We start from the raw sequence: 26,239 nt of genomic DNA on the forward strand, positions 1-26,239 counted from the left end.
CGCGGAAGGAGATCGGGGTGCCTTGTAAGGATCCGGCAATGAGTGGCTAATCTGCCTTTGCCATCGGTACTATTGGCCAACGTACAATCGCTGGATAATAAAGTGGACGAACTACAAGCACGTAATGTCCTATCAACAGGACATTAAAAACTAACATCTTATGTTTCACCAAGTCATGGCTGAATGACGACCTGAATAACATACAGCTGGTGGCTTACACACTGTATCGGAAGGTCAGAACAGCAGCCTATGGTAAGACAAGGGGTGGCGATCTATGTATATTTGTAAACAGCAGCTGGTGCACAATATCTAAGGAAGTCTCGAGGTTTTGCTCACCTGAGGTAGAGTATCTCATGATAATCTGCAGACCACACTATCTACCAAGAGATTTTTCATCTATATTCTTTGTAGTTGTCTATTTACCACCACAAACCGATACTGGCACCAAGACTGCACTCAATGAGTTGTATACAGCCATACGCAAACAGGAAAACGCTCATCCAGAGGCGGCGCTCCTAGTGTCCGGGAACTTTAATGAAAGGAAACTTAAATCCCTTTTTACCTCATTTCTACCAGCATGTTAAATGTGCAACCAGAGGGCATCGATGACTTCGTCCCCAAAGTGACTGTACGTACATACCCCAACTAGAAACCATGGATTACAGGCAACATCCACACTGAGATAAAGGGAAGAGCTGCCGCTTTCAAGGAGCAGAACTCTAACCCGGAAGCTTATAAGAAATCCCGCTATGCCCTCCGACGAACCATCCAACAGGCAAAGCACCAATACAGGACTAAGATCGAATCGTACCACACCGGCTCCGATGCTCGTCGGGCGTGGCAGTGCTTGTAAACTATTACAGACTACAAACAGAAGCACAACCACTAGCTGCCCAGTGACACGAGCCTACCAGACGAGCTCAATTACTTCTATGCTCGCTTTGAGGCAAGTAACGCTGAAACATGCATGAGAGCATCAGATGTTCCGGACGACTGTGTGATCAAGTTCTCCGTAGCCGATGCGAGTAAGACCTTCAAACAGGTCAACATTGACAAGGCCGCAGGACCTGACGGATTACCAGGACGTGTACCCCGAGGATGCGCTGACCAACTTGCAAGTGTCTTCACTGACATTTTCAACCTCTCCCTGTCTGAGTCTGTAATACCAACACCAAGGTAACCTGCCTAAATGACTACCGATCCGAAGGCACTCAAGTCTGTAGCCATGAAGTGCTTTGAAAAGCTGGTCATGGCTCACATCAACACCATTATCCCAGAATACCTCGACCCACTCCAATTTGCATACCGCCCCAACAGATCATGACATCTCTATTGCACTCCACACTGACCTTTCCCATCTGGACAAAAGGAACACCTATGTGAGAATGCTATTCATTGACTACAGCTCAGTGTTCAAGCTAAGGACGCTGGGACTAAATACCTCCCTCTGCAACTGGATCCTGGATTTCCTGACAGGCTGCCCCCAGGTGGTAAGGATAGTTAACAACACAGGGGCCACTCAGGGGAGCATGCTCAGTCCCCTCCTGTACTCCCTGTTCACCCAAGACTGCGTGGCCAGGCACGACTCCAACACCATCATTAAGTTTGCAGACGACACAACTGTGGTAGGCCTGATCACCAACAACGACGAGACAGCCTATAGGGAGGTCAGAGTCCTGACCGTATGGAGCCAGGACAACAACTTCTCCCTCAACGTGATCAAGACAAAGGAGATGATTGTGGACTACAGGAAAAAGAGGACCAAACACACCCCCATTCACATCGACAGGGCTGTAGCGGAGCAGGTTGAGAGTTAAGTTCCTTGGTGTCCAAATCACAAACAAACATCCAAGCACACCAAGACAGTCGTGAAGAGGACACGACAAAACCTATTCACCCTCAGGAGACTGAAAATATTTGGAATGAGTCCTCAGATCCTCATAAGGTTCTACAGCTGCACCATGGAGAGCATCTTGACTGGTATGGCAGCTGCTCGGCCTCCAACCGCAAGGCACTACAAAGGGTAGTGCGTACCTCCCAGTACATAACTGGGGCCAAGCTTCCTGCAATCCAGGACCTCTATACCAGGCGGTGTCAGAGGAAGGCCCTAAAAATTGTCAAAGGCTCCAGCCACCCTAGTCATTAACGGTTCTGCACAGCAAGCGGTACCGGAGGGCCAAGTCTAGGTCCAATAGGCTTCTAAAAAACAGCTTCTACCCCCAAGCCATAAGACTCCTGAACATCTAATCAAATGGCAACCGGAACTATTTGCATTGCCCCCACCTCTTTTTTTACAGTGCTGCTACTCTGTTTATTATAAAGGCATAGTCACATGTACAGTTGAAGTCGGAAGTTTACATACACCTTAGCCAAATACATTTAAACTCAGTTTCACAATTCCTGACATTTAATCCTTGTAAAAATTCTCTGTCTTAGGTCAGTTAGGATCACCACTTTATTTTAAGAATGTGAAATGTCAGAATAATAGTAGAGAATGATTTATATCAGCTTTTATTTCTTTCATCGCATTCCCAGTGGGTCAGAAGTTTACATACACTCAATTAGTATTTGGTAGCATTGCCTTTAAATTGTTTAACTTGGGTCAAACGTATCGGGTAGCCTTCCACAATAAGTTGGGTGAATTTTGGCCATTCCTCCTGACAGAGCTGGTGTTACTGAGTCAGGTTTGTAGGCCTCCTTGCTCACACACACTTTTCAGTTCTGCCCACACATTTTCTATAGGATTGAGGTCAGGGCTTTGTGATGGCCACTCCAATACCTTGACTTTGTTGTCCTTAAGCCATTTTGCCACAACTTTGGAAGTATGCTTGGGGTCATTGTCCATTTGTAAGACCCATTTGCGACCAAGATTTCACTTCCTGACTGATGTCTTGAGATGTTGCTTCAATATATCCGCATAAATTTTCCTGCCTCATGATGCTGATCTATTTTGTGAAGTGCACGAGTCCCTCCTGCAGCAAAGCACCACCACAACATGATGCTGCCACCCCTGTGCTTCATGGTTGGGATGGTGTTCCTCGGCTTGCAAGCCTCTCCCTTTTCCCTCCAAACATAACAATGGTCATTATGGCTAAACAATTCTATTTTTGTTTCAACAGACCAGAGGACATTTCTCCAAAAAGTACAATCTTTGTCCCCATGTGCAGTTGCAAACCGTAGTCTGGCTTTTTTTTTTTTTTTATTTAATTTTTTTTAAATGGGGGTTTTGGAGCAGTGGCTTCTTCCTTGCTGAGCGGCCTTTCAGGTTATGTTGATATAGGTCCAGCATCTTCACAAGGTCCTTTGCTGTTGTTCTGGGATTGATTTGCACTTTTCGCAACAAAGTACGTTCATCTCTAGGAGACAGAACGCATCTCCTTCCTGAGCGGTATGACAGCTGCGTGGTCCCATGATGTTTATACTTGCGTACTATTGTTTGTACAGATGAACGTGGTACCTTCAGTCATTTGGAAATTGCTCCCAAGGATGAACCAGACTTGTGGAGGTCTACAAATTTGTTTCTGAGGTCTTGGCTGATTACTTTTGATTTTCCCATGATGTCAAGCAAAGAGGCACTGAGTTTGAAGGTAGACCTTGAAATACATCCACAGGTACACCTCCAATTGACTCAAATTATGTCAATTAGCCTATCAGAAGCTTCTAAAGCCATTACATAATTTTCTGGAATTTTCCAAGCTGTTTAAAAGGCACAGTCAACTTAGTGTATGTTAACTTCCGACCCACTGGAATTGTGATAGTGAATTATAAGTGAAATAATCTGTCTGTAAAAATTGTTGGAAAAAATTACTTGTGTCATGCACAAAGTAGATGTCCGAACCGACTTGTCAAAACTACAGTTTGTTAACAAGACATTTGTGGAGTGGTTGAAAAATGAGTTTTAATGACTCCAACATAAGTGTATGTGAACTTCCGACTTCAACTGTACATATTACCTCAATTACCTCAACTAACATTGACTCTGTACCAGTACCCCCTGTATATACTGCTGCTCTTTGTTACTTTTATTTGTTTTCTTTTTAGGTCTTTTTCTTAAAATTGCATTGTTGGTTTATGGGCTTGTAAGTAAGCATTTCACTGTAACAAATACAATTTGATTAGTAATTATAACAAACACTTCTTGTCTCCAAGACAACACAGTATGTTTCCACTCCTCTCAACAGCCCACCTGTTGTAGGGTGTTAACCATAGTGCTTACTCTCTGGCTTCTGTGTGACCAAGCTAATCATCACACGCACACAAACTGATATACAGGTAACTTCCAAAATAAAGGAAACACCAACATAAAGCATCTTAATAGGGCATTGGGCCAGAACAGCTTCAATGCACCTTGGTAAAGTTGGCATAGATTCTACAAGTGTCTGGAACTCTATTGGAGGGATGCGACGCCATTCTTCCACCAGAAATCCCATAATTTGGTGTTTGTTGATGGTGGTGGAAAACACTATCAGTCGCGGCTCCAGAATCTCCCATAAGTGTTCAATTGGGTTGAGATCTGGTGACTGCGACAGCCATGCCATATGGTTTACATCATTTTCATGCTCATCAAACCATTCAGTGACCACTCGTGCCCTGTGGATTGGGACATGGTAGCCAAAATAATGGGAAAAATAATGGCCTGCCCAGCATTTTTATACATGACCCTAAGCATGATGGGGTGTTAATTGCTTAATTCAATCAGGAAGCACACCTGTGTGGATTCAAGTGCTTTCAATATACTTTGTGTCCTTCTTTTACTCCAGTGTTTCCGTTATTTTGGCAGTTACCTTTAGATTCAAATAAAGCCGCAAAGGAGAAGTGAGAGCGGTACAGGAAACATATCCTTACTGTGCAAGCGTGATGAAGGCTTGAATGCTTCTCTCACACTCCTTCCCCCCCAGACATTTCGCTTTTATAAAATTGCTCACATACGGCTGTTTTTTTTAATCTTGCCTGGCTTCTCCCGTGTTACGAAGTACCACACACAAACTTGTCAACTCCGTCAAGGTAAGTGACATTAACATATTTAAGAACAGAAAAAAAAGTTTGGAAATAGTAATAAAAAAAAACAATATTATTATTACTATTATTTTGATAACCTAACTATAAGGAAATTCAATAGTGAGATTTTGTTCATCATACCCAGAATGCATAGGTTACGGTCTATATTGACCAGAATGTATAGGTTACGGTCTATATTGACCAGAATCGCTTGAACTACATTTTCTGGGAGATAGAAATTGCACAATATCAGTTCATTTTTGAAAAATGTGCTGGCCTAAACTGGAAGTGAACATTGATCGTCAATGATCTAAAATACATTCTGGGCAAAACAAATGAATAATGGTTCAAATTAACCAAGACATCTCAGGTAAGAGCATTGATCTGCTGATTGAATGACATCAGACAGTATGGAAACTGGCACTCACATGAAATCACAATAGGAACTGTTACAAAAATTGAGATCCTATTATACTTTCTGAGAGTCACCAGTCAACCTCACTCTTTTTTCTCACTCTTTCCCAATAGAAATATGAATGGCTCCCGGGTCTGCCTCTTGCTGTACAGTGTAGTACTAATGGGATGTGGGGCTAACCCTGACACAACCATGGGACCATCTATAACTACAGGTTTAACCACAACAACAAATCAAACCTCAACTACACACTCCACTAGGGCAACATCTGGAACCAACATCCCAGCAAACACCAACACACCATCCACTAAGGCCCATCCCGATCCCTGTCCCGACTGTCTGTTTACAGAGATGAATGGCACCATCCTGCTGATAGTGGCGGGTTGCCTGGTGGTCCTGTGTACCGTCCTGCTGGTCTCCACCGTGGTGCTGTTATACCAGGTGTTCCACCTGAAGCACCAGCTATGTAGCAGCACCGTCAGCAGCCGCCCCACCCGCAACAACGTAGACCTGGTGAGTGGTTCTGGGCACTGGGGCACTGGGCAGAAGACCAAGGAGAGGCCTGGCTCTGAGCCCAGTGAGACCAGCCTGATGATGCCAGAGCTCAGACAGACGCAGGAGGGGGAGAGGGGCAAGGAAGAGGAGCCAGAGAAGGAAGTCAAGGAGCAAGGGAAAGATGAGATGGCGAAAGCCATGCCCAAGAAGGAAGAGAAGGGGGCAGCCACAGCTAACGTCACGTCAGGAAGTGCTGAAAATGGAGCGGCAACCCTCAGCCAGGAGAGCCCAGTCACCATCAACCAGCCTGCAAAGCCCTCTGACCCCGCAGCCACAACAGCCTCTCCTTCCTCCCAGGCCTCCAGTGATGTGGTGGTGGGGTGAGGTGTGCACTCATGGTGACCTTCTCAGACCGCATACTGATTGGTACAGCACAGTTTAATACAACAGCTTCTATTGCCCTAAAGAGACCATCTGCTTTTGCACTGACAGCTGTTTGCTTAGATAAATTTAGTGATTTTTCAATACCACAGTAGCTTTATATACCATGTTTGCATTCTCATTAGAAACTTGCGAAATAACTACTGTTATGATAATGTAACACACATTCATGTACAAGAAGAAGTTGACTATAATGTGAATGTTTCATATTTTTATTAATTTGTATTTTGGTAAAACAAAAATAACCATTTGTTCAAATGTATAGCATTCCTCAGTGTCACTGATCAGAGGAACTGACTCCTATTTTGTCTAGTGGATATATCACAGCTTGCTTGTCGTCATATTTCATCTCCCATTTCCCTCACTTATTTTTTAGACATTTTAAATGCAATAGAAATGCTGTTAATATTACAAAAGCAGAACCAACCACCACCACTGAACTGTAGTATCAGGTCAAGTAAAGAGACTGCATTTAGAGGATTTTAAGCAACAAAGCTCTTCTAGAAACACTCTCACAATGTATTACTACAATTCAACATCACCTCCTTGATCTCTTCTCTACAGTAATGAAGAATTCCAATCTCTCTACTCCAGCTCCATCTATCCTTTGTATACAACAATAAAGAATTACGACACCTTGTCAAGTGCTTCCTGAGTGCTTCTCTGCTACAGGGACTGTATCTGAGAGACAGCTAAATGTGCGTGAGTGTGTGAGAGTGTGTGCAAGACGATCCATTACGGAGCGTGTGAGGCTGGGCATTAGTAAGCAGAGTGAGTCCGTCTCTCTGCTGGGCAGTACCACTGGGCTCTCAAAGAATGCCCTGTTTTCACTGACCAGAGAGGGAAAACAACAACGAAGCAGCACAAACACCACATTCTAAACTTCCACCCCGCCACGGATCCCTTCTTCGTGTTCCCAGCATCTTTCCTAGATATTTATTCAGCTACTTATGGCTGACAACATGAAGAATGCGTGGATGTATTGCATGCCAAGTCTAAAATGGGTTGTCCGTGATGACATAATACAGACACCAACTTCAATCCAAATGCAAAGGTTTTCCATTACAGCAATATTTGTAAGGGGGGGCCTTCAAATTGGGCACATAACTATTATAGTAAATATGAAGAACATCGTTGTGCCATACCAAAGTCAATGCACTTCCATGGTGCAGTGAGTCAGTGGAATTGTATTGGTAGTGCTAGCTTAATACAGAGAAATGGAAAGAGGAAGGTGTGGGGAGAGAGAGAGAGAGACAGGAAGAGATTTATTTGAATGAGTGAAAGGATAGTGATTATGAAACATTGGCGTCAGCAGCCCCTAGCTCCTCAGTCATCAATAGCTATGAGCTGCTCTGCATCCCTCTACTCTTCTCCTACACCCCTCCCACTTTCCCCCTCCCCAAGACACACACACACACTCTTCCCTGCACAGAGCCGGCAGGGGCTGCTTAAGCAGTAGGAGCTTACACTGTTTAATGCTCCCTGCATCACTGAACCTGAAGGATAGAAGAGACGGATCCTCCTAACAGTCCATCCTCCAGAGAAGAAAGAGGGATGAAGGACAAAACCAGGGGACAAAACAGCCTCAGAAGGTAAGAAGGGAAAAAGCAAGAGAGCGTTAAAAACAGTGAATGAGCGAAAACCGGTCAAACCCAGGAAAATCCCTCATCAGCATTGCAGCAGCCACTCCAGTGTTTCAGGAGACAAAGGCGGGAGATCAGCCTGGGCTGGGGACCACAGAGGAGAGGAGAGACTGGAATGCAAAGATGAGGAAAAGGTGAGTGTCTCTACTCTCACACACCGATGGAATCAAATAGAAAAACAAGAAAGTAGCAATACACACACACAACCTTACACACACAACCGTGGTGCTACAGTAACAATATCTGCACTGCTCACAATACATCATCTCTGACTCTGGCTTGCTGTGGGACTGGCCGGGGTCTCAGTCCTCTCCATAGTCATTTATAAAACCCATCTAGTCAGCCTGTTCTAGTAGGCACAACTCCCTGCTCAATAGCTGACACTCACCGACTGGGCTATATATCGAACAGGCTAATTAACATCAGTGAAATGGGACAGCAGGGAATTTCCACCTCAAGTGAACTACAACCATCTTCTAAAAGGTATCCCCTACAGACTAATAACCCAAGCCAATTAGAACATCCTCTTCAAAACAATCCACAAGCCATTGTAGTGAAAGCATGACACTGCCCACTAGTCTGTTGCTAGGGAGGATGGGGGAACTCCCTAAATAAATAGGTCCCGGACTGTAGGCGTTAAAGACAAATGTTTAAACCCTACTCACATACTGTGTTGCATGCATGAGTATGCTAGAGAAGGTATATCTGCAGCACTGTGACTGACTGCGTGCATCTCTACACACACTGCCTGATTACTATACCTGCATAATTATAGAGGTCACAGTCATACATGTTCAGGTGCCAGATATTGTGCCAGATATTAGGGAGCCTCCATGGGAGAGAGAGGAGCAGAGCAGAATGAGAGAGAGAGAGAGGAGCAGAGCAGAATGAGAGAGAGAGAGAGGAGCAGAGCAGAATGAGAGAGAGAGAGAGGAGCAGAGCAGAATGAGAGAGAGAGAGGAGCAGAATGAGAGAGAGAGGAGAGAGAGCAGAATGAGAGAGAGAGAGGAGCAGAATGAGAGAGAGAGAGAGGAGCAGAGCAGAATGAGAGAGAGAGAGGAGCAGAATGAGAGAGAGAGAGAGGAGAGAGAATGAGAGAGAGAGAGGAGCAGAAGAGAGAGAGAGAGAGCAGAATGAGAGAGAGAGAGAGGAGCAGAGAGCAGCAGAGAGAGGAGGGGAGAGAGAGGAGAGGAGCGAGAGAGAGAGGAGAGAGAGAGAGGAGCAGAATGAGAGAGAGAGAGAGGAGCAGAATGAGAGAGAGAGAGAGAGGAGCAGAATGAGAGAGAGAGAGAGGAGGAGCAGAATGAGAGAGAGAGGAGCAGAAGAGAGAGAGAGAGAGGCAGAATGAGAGAGAGAGAGAGGAGCAGAGCAGAATGAGAGAGAGAGAGAGGAGCAGAATGAGAGAGAGGAGGAGCAGAATGAGAGAGAGAGAGAGGAGCAGAATGAGAGAGAGAGAGGAGCAGAATGAGAGAGAGAGAGGAGCAGAATGAGAGAGAGAGAGGAGCAGAATGAGAGAGAGAGAGAGCAGAATGAGAGAGAGAGAGAGAGAGAGAGAGAGGAGAGAGAGGAGCAGAAGATGAGAGAGAGAGAGAGGAGCAGAATGAGAGAGGAGAGGAGAGGAGAGAGAGAGGAGAAGAGGCAGGAATGAAAGAAGGAGAGAGAATGAGAGAGAGGGAATGAGAGAGCAGAATGGAGGAGAGAGAGAGAGAGAGAGAGGAGCAGAGCAGAAATGGAGAGAGAGGAGGAAGAAGAGAGGAGAGGAGAGAGAGAGAGGAGCAGAATGAGAGAGAGAGAGAGAGAGAGAGGAGCAAATGAGAGAGAGAGAGAGGAGCAGAAGAATGAGAGAGAAAAGAGCAGAATGAGAGGAGAGGAGAGGAGAGAGAAAATGAGAGAATGCGAGCGAGGCAAAGCAGAATGAGCAGAATGAGCGAGAGGAGGAAGAGAGAGAGAGGAGCAGAGCAGAATGAGAGACAGAGAGGAGCAGAGCAGAATGAGAGAGAGAGAGGAGCAGAATGAGAGAGAGAGAGGAGCAGAATGAGAGAGAGAGAGAGAGAGGAGCAGAATGAGAGAGAGAGAGAGAGAGAGAGAGGAGCAGAATGAGAGAGAGAGAGGAGCAGAATGAGAGAGAGAGAGAGGAGCAGAAGAGAGAGAGAGAGAGAGGAGCAGAATGAGAGAGAGAGAGAGAGAGAGAGAGGAGCAGAATGAGAGAGAGAGAGAGAGAGAGAGGAGCAAAATGAGAGAGAGAGAGGAGCAGAATGAGAGAGAGAGGAGCAGAGCAGAATGAGAGAGAGAGGAGCAGAGCAGAATGAGAGAGAGAGGAACAGAGCAGAATGAGAGAGAGAGAGAGCAGAGCAGAATGAGAGAGAGAGAGGAGCAGAATGAGAGAGAGAGAGGAGCAGAGCAGAATGAGAGAGAGAGAGGAGCAGAGCAGAATGAGAGAGAGAGAGAGGAGCAGAGCAGAATGAGAGAGAGAGAGGAGCAGAGCAGAATGAGAGAGAGAGAGGAGCAGAGCAGAATGAGAGAGAGAGAGGAGCAGAGCAGAATGAGAGAGAGAGGAGCAGAGCAGAATGAGAGAGAGAGGAGCAGAGCAGAATGAGAGAGAGGAGCAGAGCAGAATGAGAGAGAGAGAGAGGAGCAGAGCAGAATGAGAGAGAATGAGATCTGAACTGTGGTCTCTAGTCTGTTCAGCAGCCTCTACTCCACTACTGGTGCAGTCTGCCTCTCATTCATTCACACTGCTAGTTCTTGGTCTACTACCTACGTGGACTATAAGGTTTTACTACTAGATGCTGCTGATATGTAGCATCTTGGTACCAAAGTGGGTTTGCCATCATGTTTCTAACCCATTCCTCCTGTGTTTCAAGGCGTGTGCTACTGATGCCCCCCAGTGGCCCTCCCCACTGTGTGGCCGTGCTATGGCTGTTGATGCTGCTGTGTCTCCAGGCCCTGGCTGTCTGCCCCACCATGTGTACCTGTAACCACAACCACAGAGAGGTGGACTGTTCCTGGAGGAGCCTGAGGACGCTGCCCCTGGGCCTGCAGCACAACCTGCACTCCCTCAACCTGTCTCACAACCGCATCCATGACCTGGACGGCCAGCTGAGTACCTTCGCCAACCTCCGCATCCTGGACCTGTCCCACAACAGGCTGGTCCGCCTGCCCACCGCCCTGCCAAAGGCACTGTGGGAGCTCCACGCTGCAGCCAACCACATCCACCTACTGGACAAGAATGACACGGCCTACCAGTGGAACCTGCAGGTCCTAGACCTGTCCAACAACAAGCTGGAGCGGGCCGTGTTCATCAACAACACCCTGACCAGCCTACGCCTGCTCAACTTCAGCCACAACCGCTTCTGGACCGTGCCCACCAACATGCCCGCCAGCTTGGAGACCGTAGACCTGTCCCACAACTCCCTGGTGCAGATCCTGCCTGGCACTCTGAACCGGATGTCCAGGCTGACCACCTTCTACCTGCACTCCAACCGCTTCTCCTCTGTGGGCCCTGAGGCCTTCAGCCAGCTAGGCAGCCTGAGGCTCCTCTCCCTGGGGGACAACCCCTGGGCATGTGAGCACCAGACCAACATCACCCACCTGCTGGCCTGGCTCCAGCACACTTCCACCCGCGTGCTTGGCTGCCCCTGCCACACTCACCCCGTCTGTGGAGAGCCCCACCCGGCCAGGACTGGAGGGTGGCACTTTGCCTCCTACACTCAGCCTCCCCTGGCTGCTGGTACTCAGGAGGCGCTAAGCCACCCCCCTCCCCCAGAGGCCCTCACCAGGTGGCCTTGGTACCTGTCCGAGTCTGCCCTGCTCAACACCCAACTCCACACCAGGAGAGCCCCAGGACACCCCAGTGGACCAGAGAACAACAACCTCTTCACAGACCACTACCCATTCACCTCAAACCCTCTGGCCATTTCCACCCTGCCCGCTGACAGGTCCCACACCGACAGCAGCACGTCAACCACAGACGGCCCCTTCATAACAGACACAACCTTTACTACTGACAGCATCTACACCACAGATACAGCCTTCACCAACAACCCCTCTACCATCACAAGGAGAACGGCCACCCTCCGCACCAGGAGTGTCAAGAGGGCCAACCAGGGTGGCTCCCCGGACCACAACACCAGCCCAGCCCCCAGCGCCAGGTCTACTCTCCCACTAGTACTGAACCTGTGGCTCTTCCTGACTCTCACCCTGTACGTTCTCTGAAAGTTCAATTAAAATGTCTGGAGTTAATGTCCTTGTCAGTCTATTGGACAACTGCACAAACATACACAAATGAGTGTCATTAAACCAACATTCTGTTTTCTTACCATTCAGAATACTGTGTCAGACACTCACTACCTCTCAAACGCACTCTCTTCTGCATGACTACTCAATAACATATGACATGCACAAGTAGCATCAATGTACATTTTACACTACCAGTCTACCACCATACACATTATTGGGATGTTAGTGAATTCTAAAGCATTTTTTCCCATCTGCATAACTCTGTTTTCATCGTTAACTTTGAATAGTTTCTTAATGGCCCTTACTTCACCTCCAAGATGTGTTTGCCTGTTTCTTGACTATTAAACAGTTATTTCCAAACATTCTATAGGCTATGACCTTGACTCAGCAGCAGGTGGCACCATACTGTACCTTTGTTTCTATTGGCACCACAGTGTGTGTGTGTGTGTGTGTGTGTGTGTGTGTCTGTGTGTGTGTGTGTGTGTGTGAGTGAGAGTGAATGTCTATGGGCTGTAGATGAGTGGATCTCAGGTAGACAGCATTGTGAATTTCAACTGGTAGCTCAACAAAAATACTGGCCATCCCCCTTTGAGGTTCGCTGCCAATGGTCAACTATAATGATGTCATTAGCCAGGTACAATAAAATCCCTCATCCCAAACTGTTGGCTCTTCTACAATCGCCACCACTGCAGGAGAGAGGCTTTACTTTGTTCACAAACCACTGCAGGAGAGAGGGTTTACTTTGTTCACAAACCACTGCAGGAGAGAGGGTTTACTTTGTTCACAAACCACTGCAGGAGAGAGGGTTTACTTTGTTCACAAACCACTGCAGGAGAGAGGGTTTACTTTGTTCACAAACCACTGCAGGAGAGAGGGTTTACTTTGTTCACAAACCACTGCAGGAGAGAGGGTTTACTTTGTTCACAAACCACTGCAGGAGAGAGGGTTTACTTTGTTCACAAACCACTGCAGGAGAGAGGGTTTACTTTGTTCACAAACCACTGCAGGAGAGAGGGTTTACTTTGTTCACAAACCACTGCAGGAGAGAGGGTTTACTTTGTTCACAAACCACTGCAGGAGAGAGGATTTACTTTGTTCACAAACCACTGCAGGAGAGAGGGTTTACTTCACAAACCACTGCAGGAGAGAGGGTTTACTTTGTTCACAAACCACTGCAGGAGAGAGGGTTTACTTTGTTCACAAACCACTGCAGGAGAGAGGGTTTACTTTGTTCACAAACCACTGCAGGAGAGAGGGTTTACTTTGTTCACAAACCACTGCAGGAGAGAGGGTTTACTTTGTTCACAAACCACTGCAGGAGAGAGGGTTTACTTTGTTCACACCACTGCAGGAGAGAGGCTTTACTTTGTTCATAACAACAGAGATCTTTGAATGGTGCTGGTGGTCCTGTTGTTATAATTGGTGAGATGTTAATTGCGATAAATTTACTTGCATTCAAGTCAGTTATTTAAAACTTCATAAATGTAACTATATGTAATCTACGTAATCTCTGAAAACAACTATTCATCATGAGGGCCATAAACAATAACTAGTAAGGCTGCATACTCCAAGAAAGGTTCAAATCTAACCTTTCTGGTGAAAATAGTTATAAATTGCTGAGGTGTGGTCACTTTTGGGGACACAAGCTCAAGTACAAATATAAAAATATCATATGATGCATTTCGTATTCAACAAAACTGTATGAATAAGTCTTGAAATGACATATGCTTTTTAAATATAGTATAATCAAATTATAAAACCAATAACTATACGATTTCACATTCCTTATAACTATGAAATACATATTTGTATATTTAGTGTTAGAGAAAATGTGCATATTTTCTAAAGATCTCTCTTGATCAAAATGTCTGCCCCCATCGCTGTGAACGTCACACAGAGCTCTAGTTTGGATTCCTGAACTCATATCAATCATTTCCATCTATGACAAACAGAAAGTGTTGGTTTAAAAAAATATATATATGTTTAAAAAAAATGTAAGATAAAAATGAATTAATTTAGATGAATGGCTATAAATCGATCGCTGAGTATGCAATAGTGACCACTCTCTCCTTCTGCACTACGATGTAAGGATAGCAGGCATGTGCTTTGTCAGTGGCTGTGACGTAGGGTTCAGCCAGGAGTTGATGGACAGTCAGAAGACCAAATGAAATGGAAGGAGGGACATCCCAGCTTCAAGTGGTTTCAGACGTCACATCCTATGCCACACAGGTACAAAAAAATAGACTACATAACAGTGCCTTCAGAAAGTATTCATACTCCTTGATTTATTCCACATTTTGTTGCGTTACAACCTGAATTCAAAATGGATTCAATATCCCCTAATGACAAATTGAAAACATGTTTTTAGAAATAGTTGCACATTTATTGAAAATGAAATACAGAAATATCTAACTTACATGAGTATTCACACCACTGAGTCAATACTTCGTAGAAGCACCTTTGGCAGTGATTACAGCTGTGAGTCTTTCTGTGTAAGTCTCTAAGAGCTTTCCACACCTGGATTGTGCAACATTTGCCCATTATTCTTTTCAAAAAAATCTTCAACTCTGTGAAATTGGTTGTTGATCATCTCTAGACAACCACTTTCAGGTCTTGCCACAGATTTTCAAGCAGATTTAAGTCAAAACTGTCAAAACTGTAACTCAGACACAAAGATTCACGGTCTTCTTGGTAAGCAACTGCAGTATAGAGTTGGCCTTGGGTTTTAGGTTATTGTCCTGCTGAAAGGTAAATGCATCTCCCAATATCTGGTGGAAAGCAAACAACCAGGTTGTCCTCTAGGATATTGCCTGTGCTTAGCTCTATTCCATGAATTGTTTTATCCTGAAAAATTCCAGTCCTTAATTACAAGCATACCCATAACATGAACCAGACACCACTATGCTTTAAAATATTAAGAGTGGTACTCAGTAATGTGTTGAATTGGATTTGCCCCAAACATAACACTTAGTATTCAGGAGAAAAAAGTTAATTGCTTTGCTACATTTTTTACAGTATCACTTTAGTGTGTTGTTGCAAACAGGATGCATGTTTTGGAATATTTTTATTCTGTACAGGCTTGCTTCGTTTCACTCTGTCAATTTAGTATTGTGGAGTAACTACAATGTTGTTGATCCATCCTTAGTTTTATCCTATCACAGCCATTAAACTATTTGTTTAACTCTGTTTTAAAGTCACCATTGACCTTCCACTGAGGCAACTGAGTTAGGAAGGACGCCTGTATCTTTCTAGTGACTGAGTGTATTGATACACCATCCAAAGTGTGATTAATAACCTCACCATACTCCAAGGGATTTTCACCCACATACCAATAGGTGCCCTTCTTTGTGAGACATTGGAAAACTTCCCTGGTGTTTGTGGTTGAATCTGTTTTAAATTCACTGCTCGACTGAGGGACCTAACAGACAAGTGTATGTGTGGGGTACAGAGAAGGTAGTCATTCAAAAATCATGTTAAACACTTATTGCACACAGAGTCCTACAACGTATTATATGACTTCAGCACATTTTTACTCCTTAAATGATTTAGGCTTGTCAAAACAAAGGGGTTGCCTACTTATTAGCTCAAGACATTTCAGTGTTTCATTTGTTATCAATTTGTCAAATTTCCAAAAACAGAATTCCACTTTGACATGTGTAAGAAAGTGACACACAAAACAAAAAAAAAAGTCTAATTTTCCAGATTGACTGGCCTTCTTGTGTTAAAGTAATGATGGACTATCATTTCTCTTTGCTTATTTGAGCTGTTCTTGCCATAATAAGGGCTTGGTCTTTTACCATCTTCTGCATATAACCCCTACCTGGTCATAACACAACTGATTGGCTCAAACGCATTAAGGAAAGAAATTCCACAAATTAACTTAACTAGGCACACCTGTTAATTGAAATGCATTCCACCTTATGAAGCTGGTTGAGAGAATGCCAAGAGTGTGCAAAGCTGTCATCAAGGCAAAGGGTGGCTACTTTGAAGAATCTGAAATCTAAAATATATTTTGATTTGTTTAACACTTTTTTGCTTATTTCATGATTCCATATTGATTAACCAGACATGATCTCCTATTATTGGTATTAATTTGCCATTTACCTTGAAACATTATTTTATTACATTGTTGTGTATAAATAGCTCCTATTTATAGCCTAGTGGCCTAAGTGCAACTGTCAAGTCACTGAGAAAGACGTCAGTCACCTGTTCTCATCTGTACAATGGATTAAAGTGAGCTAAAATAAATTCATCTATGCCTTTTTTTGTTGAGTGCTCCAACTCAATGCCTCGTTTTAAAATGTTTCCAGCATCAATGTTTCTGAATAAATGCATCATGATGAAGTGAATAGAGCGTTTTGTGACTCTGTTGAAATGTGACAGTCTGCAGGCCTCACCTGCGTGTGATGTAGTAGAAGACAGGGTTGCCGTTCTTGGAGGTGCCAGCCTGGTAGAAGATGTTGAGGGTCTTCAGGGCTTTGAACTCCTCTTTCTCATGTACCTGGTGTCTGAGGCAGCAAAATCAAGATCGGGAGGTACTTTCAGAGTACTAATAAAACAACCCCTGCCTCAGATACTACCATATCCAGTTTTATGAGACCGGCTTGTGACAGTGAGATTAATAGTGATTAATAGTAACTTGATGTGTGTACCTTGTCATAAATTCTTCAAACTTGGAGCTGGTGAGGTTGAGGCTGGACCAGTGGGTGTCAGCCACAGGTTTGTGCTCTGGGGGCCCCAGGTAGGCCAGGAGGGTAGCCATCTTGTCAAACGGCCGTCTCCCTACTGCCTTGTGATCCCTGAAGAAGAACAAGGAAGTGGTTAGCACGACAGACGTGTACTCCCCCACACAATGACTCTGTACCAATACCCCTGTATATAACCTTGCTACTGTTATTTTACTGCTGCTCTTTAATTATTTGTTATTTTTTTTACTAAAACACATATTTTTCTTAAAACTGCATTGTTGGTTTAGGGCTTGTAAGTAAGCAATTCACTTTAACCTGTTGTATTCAGCGCATGCGCCAAATAAAATTTGATTTGATCCAGTCTACTCTCTGATAAGCCTCTCCCACACACAGCAGGTACAGAGGTGTACAATAGTTTCAAACAACGCTTCCTGTGAGCTGGGCTTATCAGATTGGTGTAAACAAATGTGGGATTCAGTTCATCCTCAAGATCTGGGTTATGTAAAACATCTTACATAGAAACAGATCTCTTATAACATATAAGTCACCTCAAGCAATACAACACAACTCTGTTGGACTGTTCAGCCCACTCACCTGTTGCTGGAGAGGTACTGTCCTATCTTCTCCTGGTTGTTCCACAGCAGCCGGTGCAGGGCCAGAACATTACCATCACTGATGAAGGACAGGCTGTGGTTAACGGAGTCACTGGCAGGGCAGTCTGATGCAATGTCCAGGAAAAACCTACAACATAAAAGGACAAATGAACAAGATTCAGCTTGGCCTGATAGGTTAATGAGTATCTAATAAAAACAAATACATTTCAGTGAGGGAAAAGTTACTTATTTTATCATACCTTCTAGCTGCATCAAAGTTGCTTTTGACAAAGTCATTGAAAGGCCTCATGTGCTCCTCTTTGGTGAATAAAACATGGTTGGCAATGCTCTGCAGGATCTGGAAGAGACAAATAAAAACATGTCAACAAGGCAAGATCCTCAAATAGAATACACCATATGTGACTGAATTCAGGAAGGTCAGCTTACCAAATTTTCAAGACTGGCTATTTTAACATTTTATTAAAAAAAATAAAAATAAAAATCTTAGTTTACACCCATTCAGCATCGTTCTCATCCTCTTAAGCTGTAGCCCCAATCCAATTATTATGATTTTTTTAACCTTTATTTAACTAGGCAAGTCAGTTAAGAACAAATTCTTAGTTACAACGACAGCTGAGGAACAGTGGGTTAACTGCCTTGTTCAGGGGCAGAACAACAAATGATTACCTTGTCAGCTCAGGGATTCGATCTAGTCTAGCAACCTTCCGGATAACTTTAATGTAAACGCATGAGTCAGGATGGCATTTCATACAGTCATATCGTTTCTGTACCATACCGGGGTATACAGTATTCCTGAATGTGCACACAAGGGGCACTATTTCAACAACAAAAATAACAGTACATACAGTGCCATTGGAAAGTACTCATAGTCCTTGACTCCTCAACCGTATTCTGAAATTGAATAGATCTTTTTTTTTCTCATCGATCTACACACAATAACCCATCATGACAAAGCAAAAACAGGGTTTTAGAAATGTTAGCTAATTTATAAAAAAAAAAAAACTGAAATATCACATTTACATAAGTATTCAGACCCTTTAGTCAGTACTTTATAGCACATTTGGCAGCGATTACAACATTGAGTCTTCTTGGGTATGACGCTACAAGCTTGGCACATCTGTATTTTGGAAGTTTCTCCCATTCTTCTCTGCAGATCCTCTCAAGCTCCGTCAGGTTGTGTGGGGAGCATCGCTGCACAGCTATTTTGAGGTCTCTCCAGAGATGTTCGATTGGGTTCAAGTCCGAGCTCTGGCTGGGCCACTCAAGGACATTCAGAGACTTGTCCTGAAGCCACTCCTGCATTGTCTTGGCTGTGTGCTTAGGGTCGAGGTCCTGTTGGAAGGTGACCCTTCGCCCCAATCTGAGGTCCTGAGTGCGCTGGAGCAGGTTTTCATCAAGGATCTCTCTGTACATCTTTCCCTCAATCCTGACTAGTCTCCCAGTCCCTGCCGCTGAAAAACATCCCCACAGCATGATGCTGCCACCATGCGTCACTGTAGGGGTGGTGCCAGGTTTCCTCCAGACGGGCTGTCATGTGCCATTTACTGAGGAGTGGCTTCTGTCTGATCACTCTGCCATAAAGGCCTGATTGGTAGAGTGCTGCAGAGGTGGTTGTCCTTCTGGAAGGTTCTACCATCTCCACAGAGGAACTCTGGAGCTCTGTCAGAGTGACCAGCAGGTTCTTGGTCACCTCCCTGACAAAGGCCCTTCTCCCACAAATGTTCAGTTTGGCCGGGCGGCCAGCTCTAGGAAGAGTCTTGGTGGTTCCAAACTTCTTCCATTTAAGAACGATGGGAGGCTATGTTCTTGGGGACCTTCAATGCTGCAGAAATGTTTTGGTCCCCTTCCCCTGTGCCTCGACACAATTTCTTCGACTTCATGGCTTGGTTTTTGCTCTGACAAAGGATGATCCTGCATCAAGGATGATCAATGGAAACAGGATGCACCTGAGCTCAATTTTCTCTGAGTTTCAGAGAAAAGGGTCTGAATACTTACCCTGTATGTAAATACGGTCTAAAAGTTCTAAAAACCTATTTTTGCTTTGTCATTATGGGGTATTGTGTGAAGATGGCTGAGGATTTTTATTTATTTATTGAATGCATTTTTAGAATAAGGCTGTAACTTAATAAAATGTGGGAAAAGTAAAGGGGTCTGACTACTGTGCGAGGGCACTGCACACACCCCGTCGAAAGTTTTAGAACACCCACTCATTCAAGGGTTTTTCTTTTTTTTACTATTTTCTACATTGTAGAATAATAGTGAAGACATCAAAACTATGAAATAACATATGGAATCATGTAGTAATAAATCAAAGAATATTTTATATTTGAGAATCTTCAAATAGCCACCCTTTGCCTTGACAGCTTTGCACACACTTTCTCCTTTGCCAAGATAATCCATCCACCTGACAGGTGTGGCATATCAAGAAGCTGATTAAACAGCATGATCATTACACAGGTGCACCTTGAACTAGGAGACAATAAAAGGCCACTAAAATGTGCAGCTTTGTCACACAACACAATGCCACAGATGTCTTAAGTTGAGGGAGAGTGCAATTGGCATGCTGACTGCAGGAATGTCCAACAGAGCTGTTGCCAGAGAAATTAATGTTAATTTCTCTACCATAAACTGCCTCCAACGTCGTTTTAGAGAATTTGGCAGTACGTCTAACCGGCCTCACAACCGCAGACCCCGCCAGCCCAGGACCTCCACATCCGGCTTCTTCACCTGCGGGATGGTCTTACACCAACCAACCGGACAGCTGATCAAACTGTGGGATTACACAACCGAAGAATGTCTGTACAAACTGTCAGAAAACGTCTCAGTGAAGCTCATCTGCAAGCTCGTCATCCTCAACAGGGTCTTGACCCGACTGCAGTTGGGCGTTGTAACCAACTTCAGTAGGCACATGCTCACCTTCACTGGAGAAGAGTACTCTTCACGGATGAATCCCGGTTTCAACTGTACAGGAAATTGAGATGGCAGACAGTGTGTATGGCATCGTGTGGGCGAGCGGTTTGCTGACATCAACGTTGTGCCCCATGGTGGGTGGTGGGGTTCTGGTATGGGCAGGCATAAGATACGGACAACGAACACAATTGCATTTCATTATTGGCAATTTGAACGCAGAGATACCGTGACGAGATCCTGAGGCCCATTGTCGTGCCATTCATCTGCCACCATCACCTCATGTTTCAGCATGATAATGCAAGGCCCCATGTCACAAGGATCTCTACACAATTCCTGGAAGCTGAAAATGTCCCAGTTCTTCCACGGCCTGCATACTCAGACAGGACACACATTGAGCATGTTAAGGATGCTCTGGATCGACATGGACAATAGCGCGTTCCAGTCCCCTTTGTTTTTACACTGCTGCTACTCTCACTTTATTACATATGCATAGTCACTTCACCCCTACCTACATGTACAAATTACCTCGACTAACCTGTACCCCCGCACACTGACCCGGTACCGCTACCCCCTGTATATAGCCTCATTACTAACCTGTACCCCCGCACACTGACCCGGTACCGCTACCCCCTGTATATAGCCTCATTACTAACCTGTACCCCCACACACTGACCCGGTACCGCTACCCCCTGTATATAGCCTCATTACTAACCTGTACCCCCACACACTGACCCGGTACCGCTACCGCCTGTATATAGCCTCATTACTAACCTGTACCCCCACACACTGACCCAGTACCGCTACCCCCTGTATATAGCCTCATTACTAACCTGTACCCCCGCACACTAACCCAGTACCCCTACCCCCTGTATATAGCCTCGTTACTAACCTGTACCCCCCACACACTGACCCAGTACCCCTACCCCCTGTATATAGCCTCATTACTAACCTGTACCCCCACACACTGACCCGGTACCGCTACCCCCTGTATATAGCCTCATTACTAACCTGTACCCCCCACACACTGACCCGGTACCGCTACCCCCTGTATATAGCCTCATTACTAACCTGTACCCTCACACACTGACCCAGTACCGCTACCCCCTGTATATAGCCTCATTACTAACCTGTACCCCCGCACACTAACCCAGTACCCCTACCCCCTGTATATAGCCTCGTTACTAACCTGTACCCCCCACACACTGACCCGGTACCGCTACCCCCTGTATATAGCCTCATTACTAACCTGTACCCCCACACACTGACCCGGTACCGCTACCCCCTGTATATAGCCTTATTGTTATTTTATTGTGTTACTTTTATTATATTTCAAATGTTGTTTATTTAGTAAATATTTTCTGGACTCTATTTCTTGAACTGCACTGTTGGTTAAGGGCTTGTAAGTATGTATTCCACGGTAAGGTCTACACCGGTTGTATTCGGCGAATGTGACAAATAACATCTGATTTGATATCCAGCAACTTCGCACAGCCATTGAAGATGAGTGGAACAACATTCCACAAGACACAATCAACTCCCCACGAAGGACCGCATCGCATGATGGTCACACCAGATACTGACTGGTTTTCGCCCTTAACTTTTTTTAAGGTTTCTGTGACCAACAGCTGCATATCTGTACTCCAAATCATGTGAAATCCATAGATTAGTGCCTAATGAATATTTATGATTTCCTTAAATGAACTGTAACTCAGTAAAATCTTTGAAGTTACTGCATGTTGCGTTTATATTGTTGTTCAGTGTATTTATACACATTTTGGGGACGCACAAAACTATTTAGGCAACAGGGATCTAGATCGGGATTGAATGTCACTGCTGTAACCAAGAAGCTTAATCTTGACATCTCGCCACTTAGCTAGCAAGTTAGCATTTTTTTTTGATACATCTTATTCGATTCCTTGTAGTTATACTTAACTCATGCAGTGGCAAAGCACCCACCCCTGCAGCCTCCGCAAATAAACTAAAGTAACACAAAATAACAATAGCGAGGCTATATACAGGGGGGGTACACAGGAGGGTACCGGTACAGAGTCAATGTGCAGGGGTACAGGTTAGAGGTAATTTGTACATGTAGGTAGGGGTGAAGTGACTATGCATAGATAATAAACAGAGAGTAGCAGCAGTGTACAAAACAAATGGGGGGGGGGGGGGGGGTCAAGGTAAATAGTCTGGTGGCCATTTGATTAATTGTTCAGCAGTCTTATGGCTTGAGGGTAGAATTTATTGAGGAGCCTTTTGGTCCTAGACTTGGCGCTCCAGTACCGCTTGCCATGCAGTAGCAAAGAAAACAGTTTATGACTTGGGTGACTGGAGACTGACAATTTTTAGGGCCTTCCTCTGACACCACCTAGTATATAGGTCCTGGATGGCAGGAAGCTTGGCCCCAGTGATGTACTGGGCCGTACACACTACCCTCTGTAGTGCCTTACGGTCGGAGGCCGAGCAGTGATGCAGCTGTAGAACTTTTTGAGGATCTGGGGACCCATGCCAAATCTTTTCAGTCTCCTGAGGGAGGAAAGGTTTTGTCGTGCCCTCGTCATGATTGTCTTGGTGTGTTTGGACCATGATAGTTAGCTGGTGATGTGGACACCAAGGAACATGAAACTCTCGACCCGCTCCACTACAGCCCCGTTGATGTTAATGGGGGCCTGTTCGGCCCGCCTTTTCCTGTAGTCCACAATCAGCTCCAAGTTTGTAATTAAGGCATATTAACACTTATTTAATTTTTTAACAGCCCTACTGTGAACTAGGAAAAGTGTCAAATGCCTACGATCCTGAATCCGGTCACATGGTGTTAAGCCATATTGTATATGAGGCCTGAGTGTCCTGTCCTCTTACCTTGGACATGAGCTTCAATCCCCTCTCTATCCTGGGAGGAGGTTTCTTATCCAGGATGCCCGCCTCATAGGGCGACACTATGGCAGGGTTGATGAAACGTAGGAACATGGCACTACCCACCGCCCCTATGCTGTTCTGGGGGAAACGCTGGCTGACCACCTGAATGTGAGGGTGTTGGAGGAGGGATAGTAAGAACAGGGGAGGATTCATTGTTAGAGAGAGGGAGAGGGAATGGGTTGGAGCAGATCGAGTGTAGGAGACAAAGTGTTCCACAGGCTAGAGGACACAAGATGGCCACGTCACCTCCAAACCACATTCACACCACTTCACCGCTTCAAAACTGAGTTAGAGATTAAAAAGGAAAGCAAGGCACCTGGAAATCTAGATGAAGGGGAGAGGAGAATCTTAGACCAGTCCTAACTACTAGTGTGACTTGATACTGTACGCTACTGAGAAAGCACTGGGCAATGTTCAGTTAAATCCATCTCCTGAACTGTACAAACGTTCTGCATGTCTGCATACTAAAATGTCATCAGCTGTAACACAAGTGCGTTTTAATTGGGGGATCGCAGCAATGAGCTGTAAGATGAAAATAATTGTTTCATTGCTGCTGCAACACCACAAGCTGTTATTAACAGCCTGCAGTATTAGATTGCTTTGAAAGGTCAGCCAATTACCAGGCCTCTACAGCTTACTCCTCAGTCCCATGAACACAGGATATTGACCGCTAGCAATATTAACCATGATGCCAATATGACATCTCAAACGATGGAGGCACAACTACGCATGATAACAGGCTGCTAGCTCACTTCATTGTTCATTTCAGATACAGTAAATGCAATAGAGGGGGCCTCCCGAGTGGTGCAGCGATCTAAGGCACTGCATCGCTACAGACCCCGGTTCGATCCTAGGCTGTGTTGCAGCCGGTCGCGACCTGAAGACCCATGAGGCGGCACACAATTGGCCCAGCGTCATCCGGGTTAGGGGAGGGTTTGTCCTGCAGGGATGTTCCTGTCCCATCGTGCTCTAGCGACTCCTGTGGCGGGCTGGGCGCATTGCACGCTGACCAGGTCGTCAGGTGTATGGTGTTTCCTGCGACACATTGGTGCGGCTGGCTTCCGGGTTAAGCAGCCGTTGTGTCATGAAGCAGTGCGGCTTGCGGGGTCGTGTTTCAGAGGACGCATGGCTCTCGACCTTCACCTCTCCCGAGTCCGTTCTGGAGTTGCAGCAATGGGACAATTGGATATCACAAAATTGGGGAGAAAAAGGGGTAAAATAAAATAAATAAATAAAAATACAAAAATAATGATTAAATAAAAAATACATATATAAAAATGCAATAGAGGGAACTGAGGGTGTGGTCATCAGATCATCCCTGGGGTGGACGTCTTTCTGCACTGCGAAACATAGCTAGTAATGAACGGCACAGAAACCTTAGGTCTTCACAAGAGTTCCAAATTCCAGGAAAGATTTTCAAAAAGCGGAGTGGATCCCAGGATACAGAGTAGCACCACACAACTATTTGCCAAAGTGCTCCGTGACCTGCAATACAAGCCCCTTATCATAGACCCCCAAACTCCTTTCAACACCAACCCCAAAATCATCACACCAGTAAGAGACCAGAGGAGCAGTGGATAGGAACATTGTAGCTACAACAGTCCCAGCAGTTTGTGGTGAGCGTACATTGAAATTGAGAGAAACTTGTTTGGAAGTAAAAGTATTAGTAGTGGGATTTCAGGTGGTGATTGTAAGGAGGGCGGGATTATAAAGTAGTTTAAGGTGATAGAACAGCAAGAGGGTGAATGATCTTCCCTTTCTTTCAACAGAGTGGCCAGGGAAAACGTTCTCTGAACTTACTGCTTTTTTGCTTTCCTTTTTCTCTTTAACTGTGGCTTTATTCAGTAGAGAGTGGCAAGTTGCCTACAGAACAGAGATGGGCACAAAAAAAGTCACCACAAACACACACCACAAACACACACACCACAAACTACTGCATTCGTATACAGAACCTGCACAAATACTACTGCATTCGTATACAGAACCTGCACAAATACTACTGCATTCGTATACAGACCCTGCATAAAAGTGCAAATGATTCCTATGCCATCAAAGCTTACCTTGTGATGTACATTTACCTAGTTCATAATAACCACCCTGGAAACATAAATGGTGACCACTGCAGAAAAAGCTCAGATCATTCCTGAGATAAAAGGAAGCCTGTCAGTCAGAAGAGGGTTTCCAGCCGGTGGAGTGGGTTAGAGTTGGGAGGTGAGGTGTCTAATACGTACCTGGAACAGGCAGTGACACACACTGCGCAGCTGTGGGGGGAACTCTGTGGAGGAGTTGATGATGGCCAGGAAGAAACGTTTGGTGATCTGCAGCAGGTTCCTCTGGTTCTCCTCCAGGATCTCACTCTGCTCCAGCCTGCAGGCGGAGACACAGAACCAGTCAGTCATAACCAGAGACACAGAACCAGTCAGTCATAACCAGAGACACAGAACCTTGTGTCCTCCTCCCAGAGTGCTAAGAACCTTGGCGTGATCCTGGACAACACCCTGTCGTTCTCCACTAACATCAAGGCGGTGACCCGATCCTGTAGGTTCATGCTCTACAACATTCTCAGAGTACGACCCTGCCTCACACAGGAAGCGACGCAGGTCCTAATCCAGGCACTTGTCATCTCCCGTCTGGATTACTGCAACTCGCTGTTGGCTGGGCTCCCTACCTGTGCCATTAAACCCCTACAACTCATCCAGAACGCCGCAGCCCGTCTGGTGTTCAACCTTACCAAGTTCTCTCACGTCACCCCGCTCCTCCGCTCTCTCCACTGGCTTCCAGTTGAAGCTCGCATCCGCTACAAGACCATGGTGCTTGCCTATGGAGCTGTGAGGGGAACGGCACCTCCGTACCTTCAGGCTCTGATCAGTCCCTACACCCAAA

General features: G+C 45.2%; 3 protein-coding genes across 9 annotated transcripts in view; 2 read left to right on the forward strand and 1 right to left on the reverse strand.

Annotated features, from left to right (window-relative positions):
- Positions 1-26,239, reverse strand: part of LOC115154566 (neurofibromin) — an 87,187-nt gene that overhangs the window by 26,375 nt on the left and 34,573 nt on the right. For 5 of the 7 annotated variants that reach the window (XM_029700914.1, XM_029700913.1, XM_029700912.1 and 2 more), the window contains 7 exons: positions 25,588-25,723; positions 25,157-25,219; positions 23,300-23,458; positions 17,773-17,870; positions 17,514-17,660; positions 16,884-17,030; positions 16,629-16,739 (listed from right to left, as the gene is read on the reverse strand). In XM_029700914.1, coding sequence (XP_029556774.1) covers positions 16,629-16,739; positions 16,884-17,030; positions 17,514-17,660; positions 17,773-17,870; positions 23,300-23,458; positions 25,157-25,219; positions 25,588-25,723 — 861 coding nt within the window. The remainder of the gene's footprint in view (positions 1-16,628; positions 16,740-16,883; positions 17,031-17,513; positions 17,661-17,772; positions 17,871-23,299; positions 23,459-25,156; positions 25,220-25,587; positions 25,724-26,239) is intronic. The other 2 variants (XM_029700910.1, XM_029700915.1) reach the window with 1 other exon arrangement.
- Positions 4,832-6,993, forward strand: LOC115154568 (uncharacterized). The gene is made up of 2 exons (XM_029700918.1): positions 4,832-5,004; positions 5,527-6,993. Exon 2 carries the CDS (start codon positions 5,531-5,533, stop codon positions 6,290-6,292), a length of 762 nt encoding a protein of 253 aa, XP_029556778.1. The 5' UTR covers positions 4,832-5,004; positions 5,527-5,530; the 3' UTR covers positions 6,293-6,993.
- On the forward strand, positions 7,794-12,596 carry LOC115154567 (oligodendrocyte-myelin glycoprotein). Its single transcript, XM_029700916.1, has 2 exons — positions 7,794-8,126; positions 10,857-12,596. The coding sequence occupies exons 1-2, from the start codon at positions 7,981-7,983 to the stop codon at positions 12,205-12,207; spliced, it is 1,497 nt and encodes a 498-aa protein (XP_029556776.1). The 5' UTR covers positions 7,794-7,980; the 3' UTR covers positions 12,208-12,596.

This window comes from Salmo trutta, chromosome 19 (assembly GCF_901001165.1).
Source record: "Salmo trutta chromosome 19, fSalTru1.1, whole genome shotgun sequence".
Taxonomy (NCBI): Eukaryota; Metazoa; Chordata; class Actinopteri; order Salmoniformes; family Salmonidae; genus Salmo; species Salmo trutta.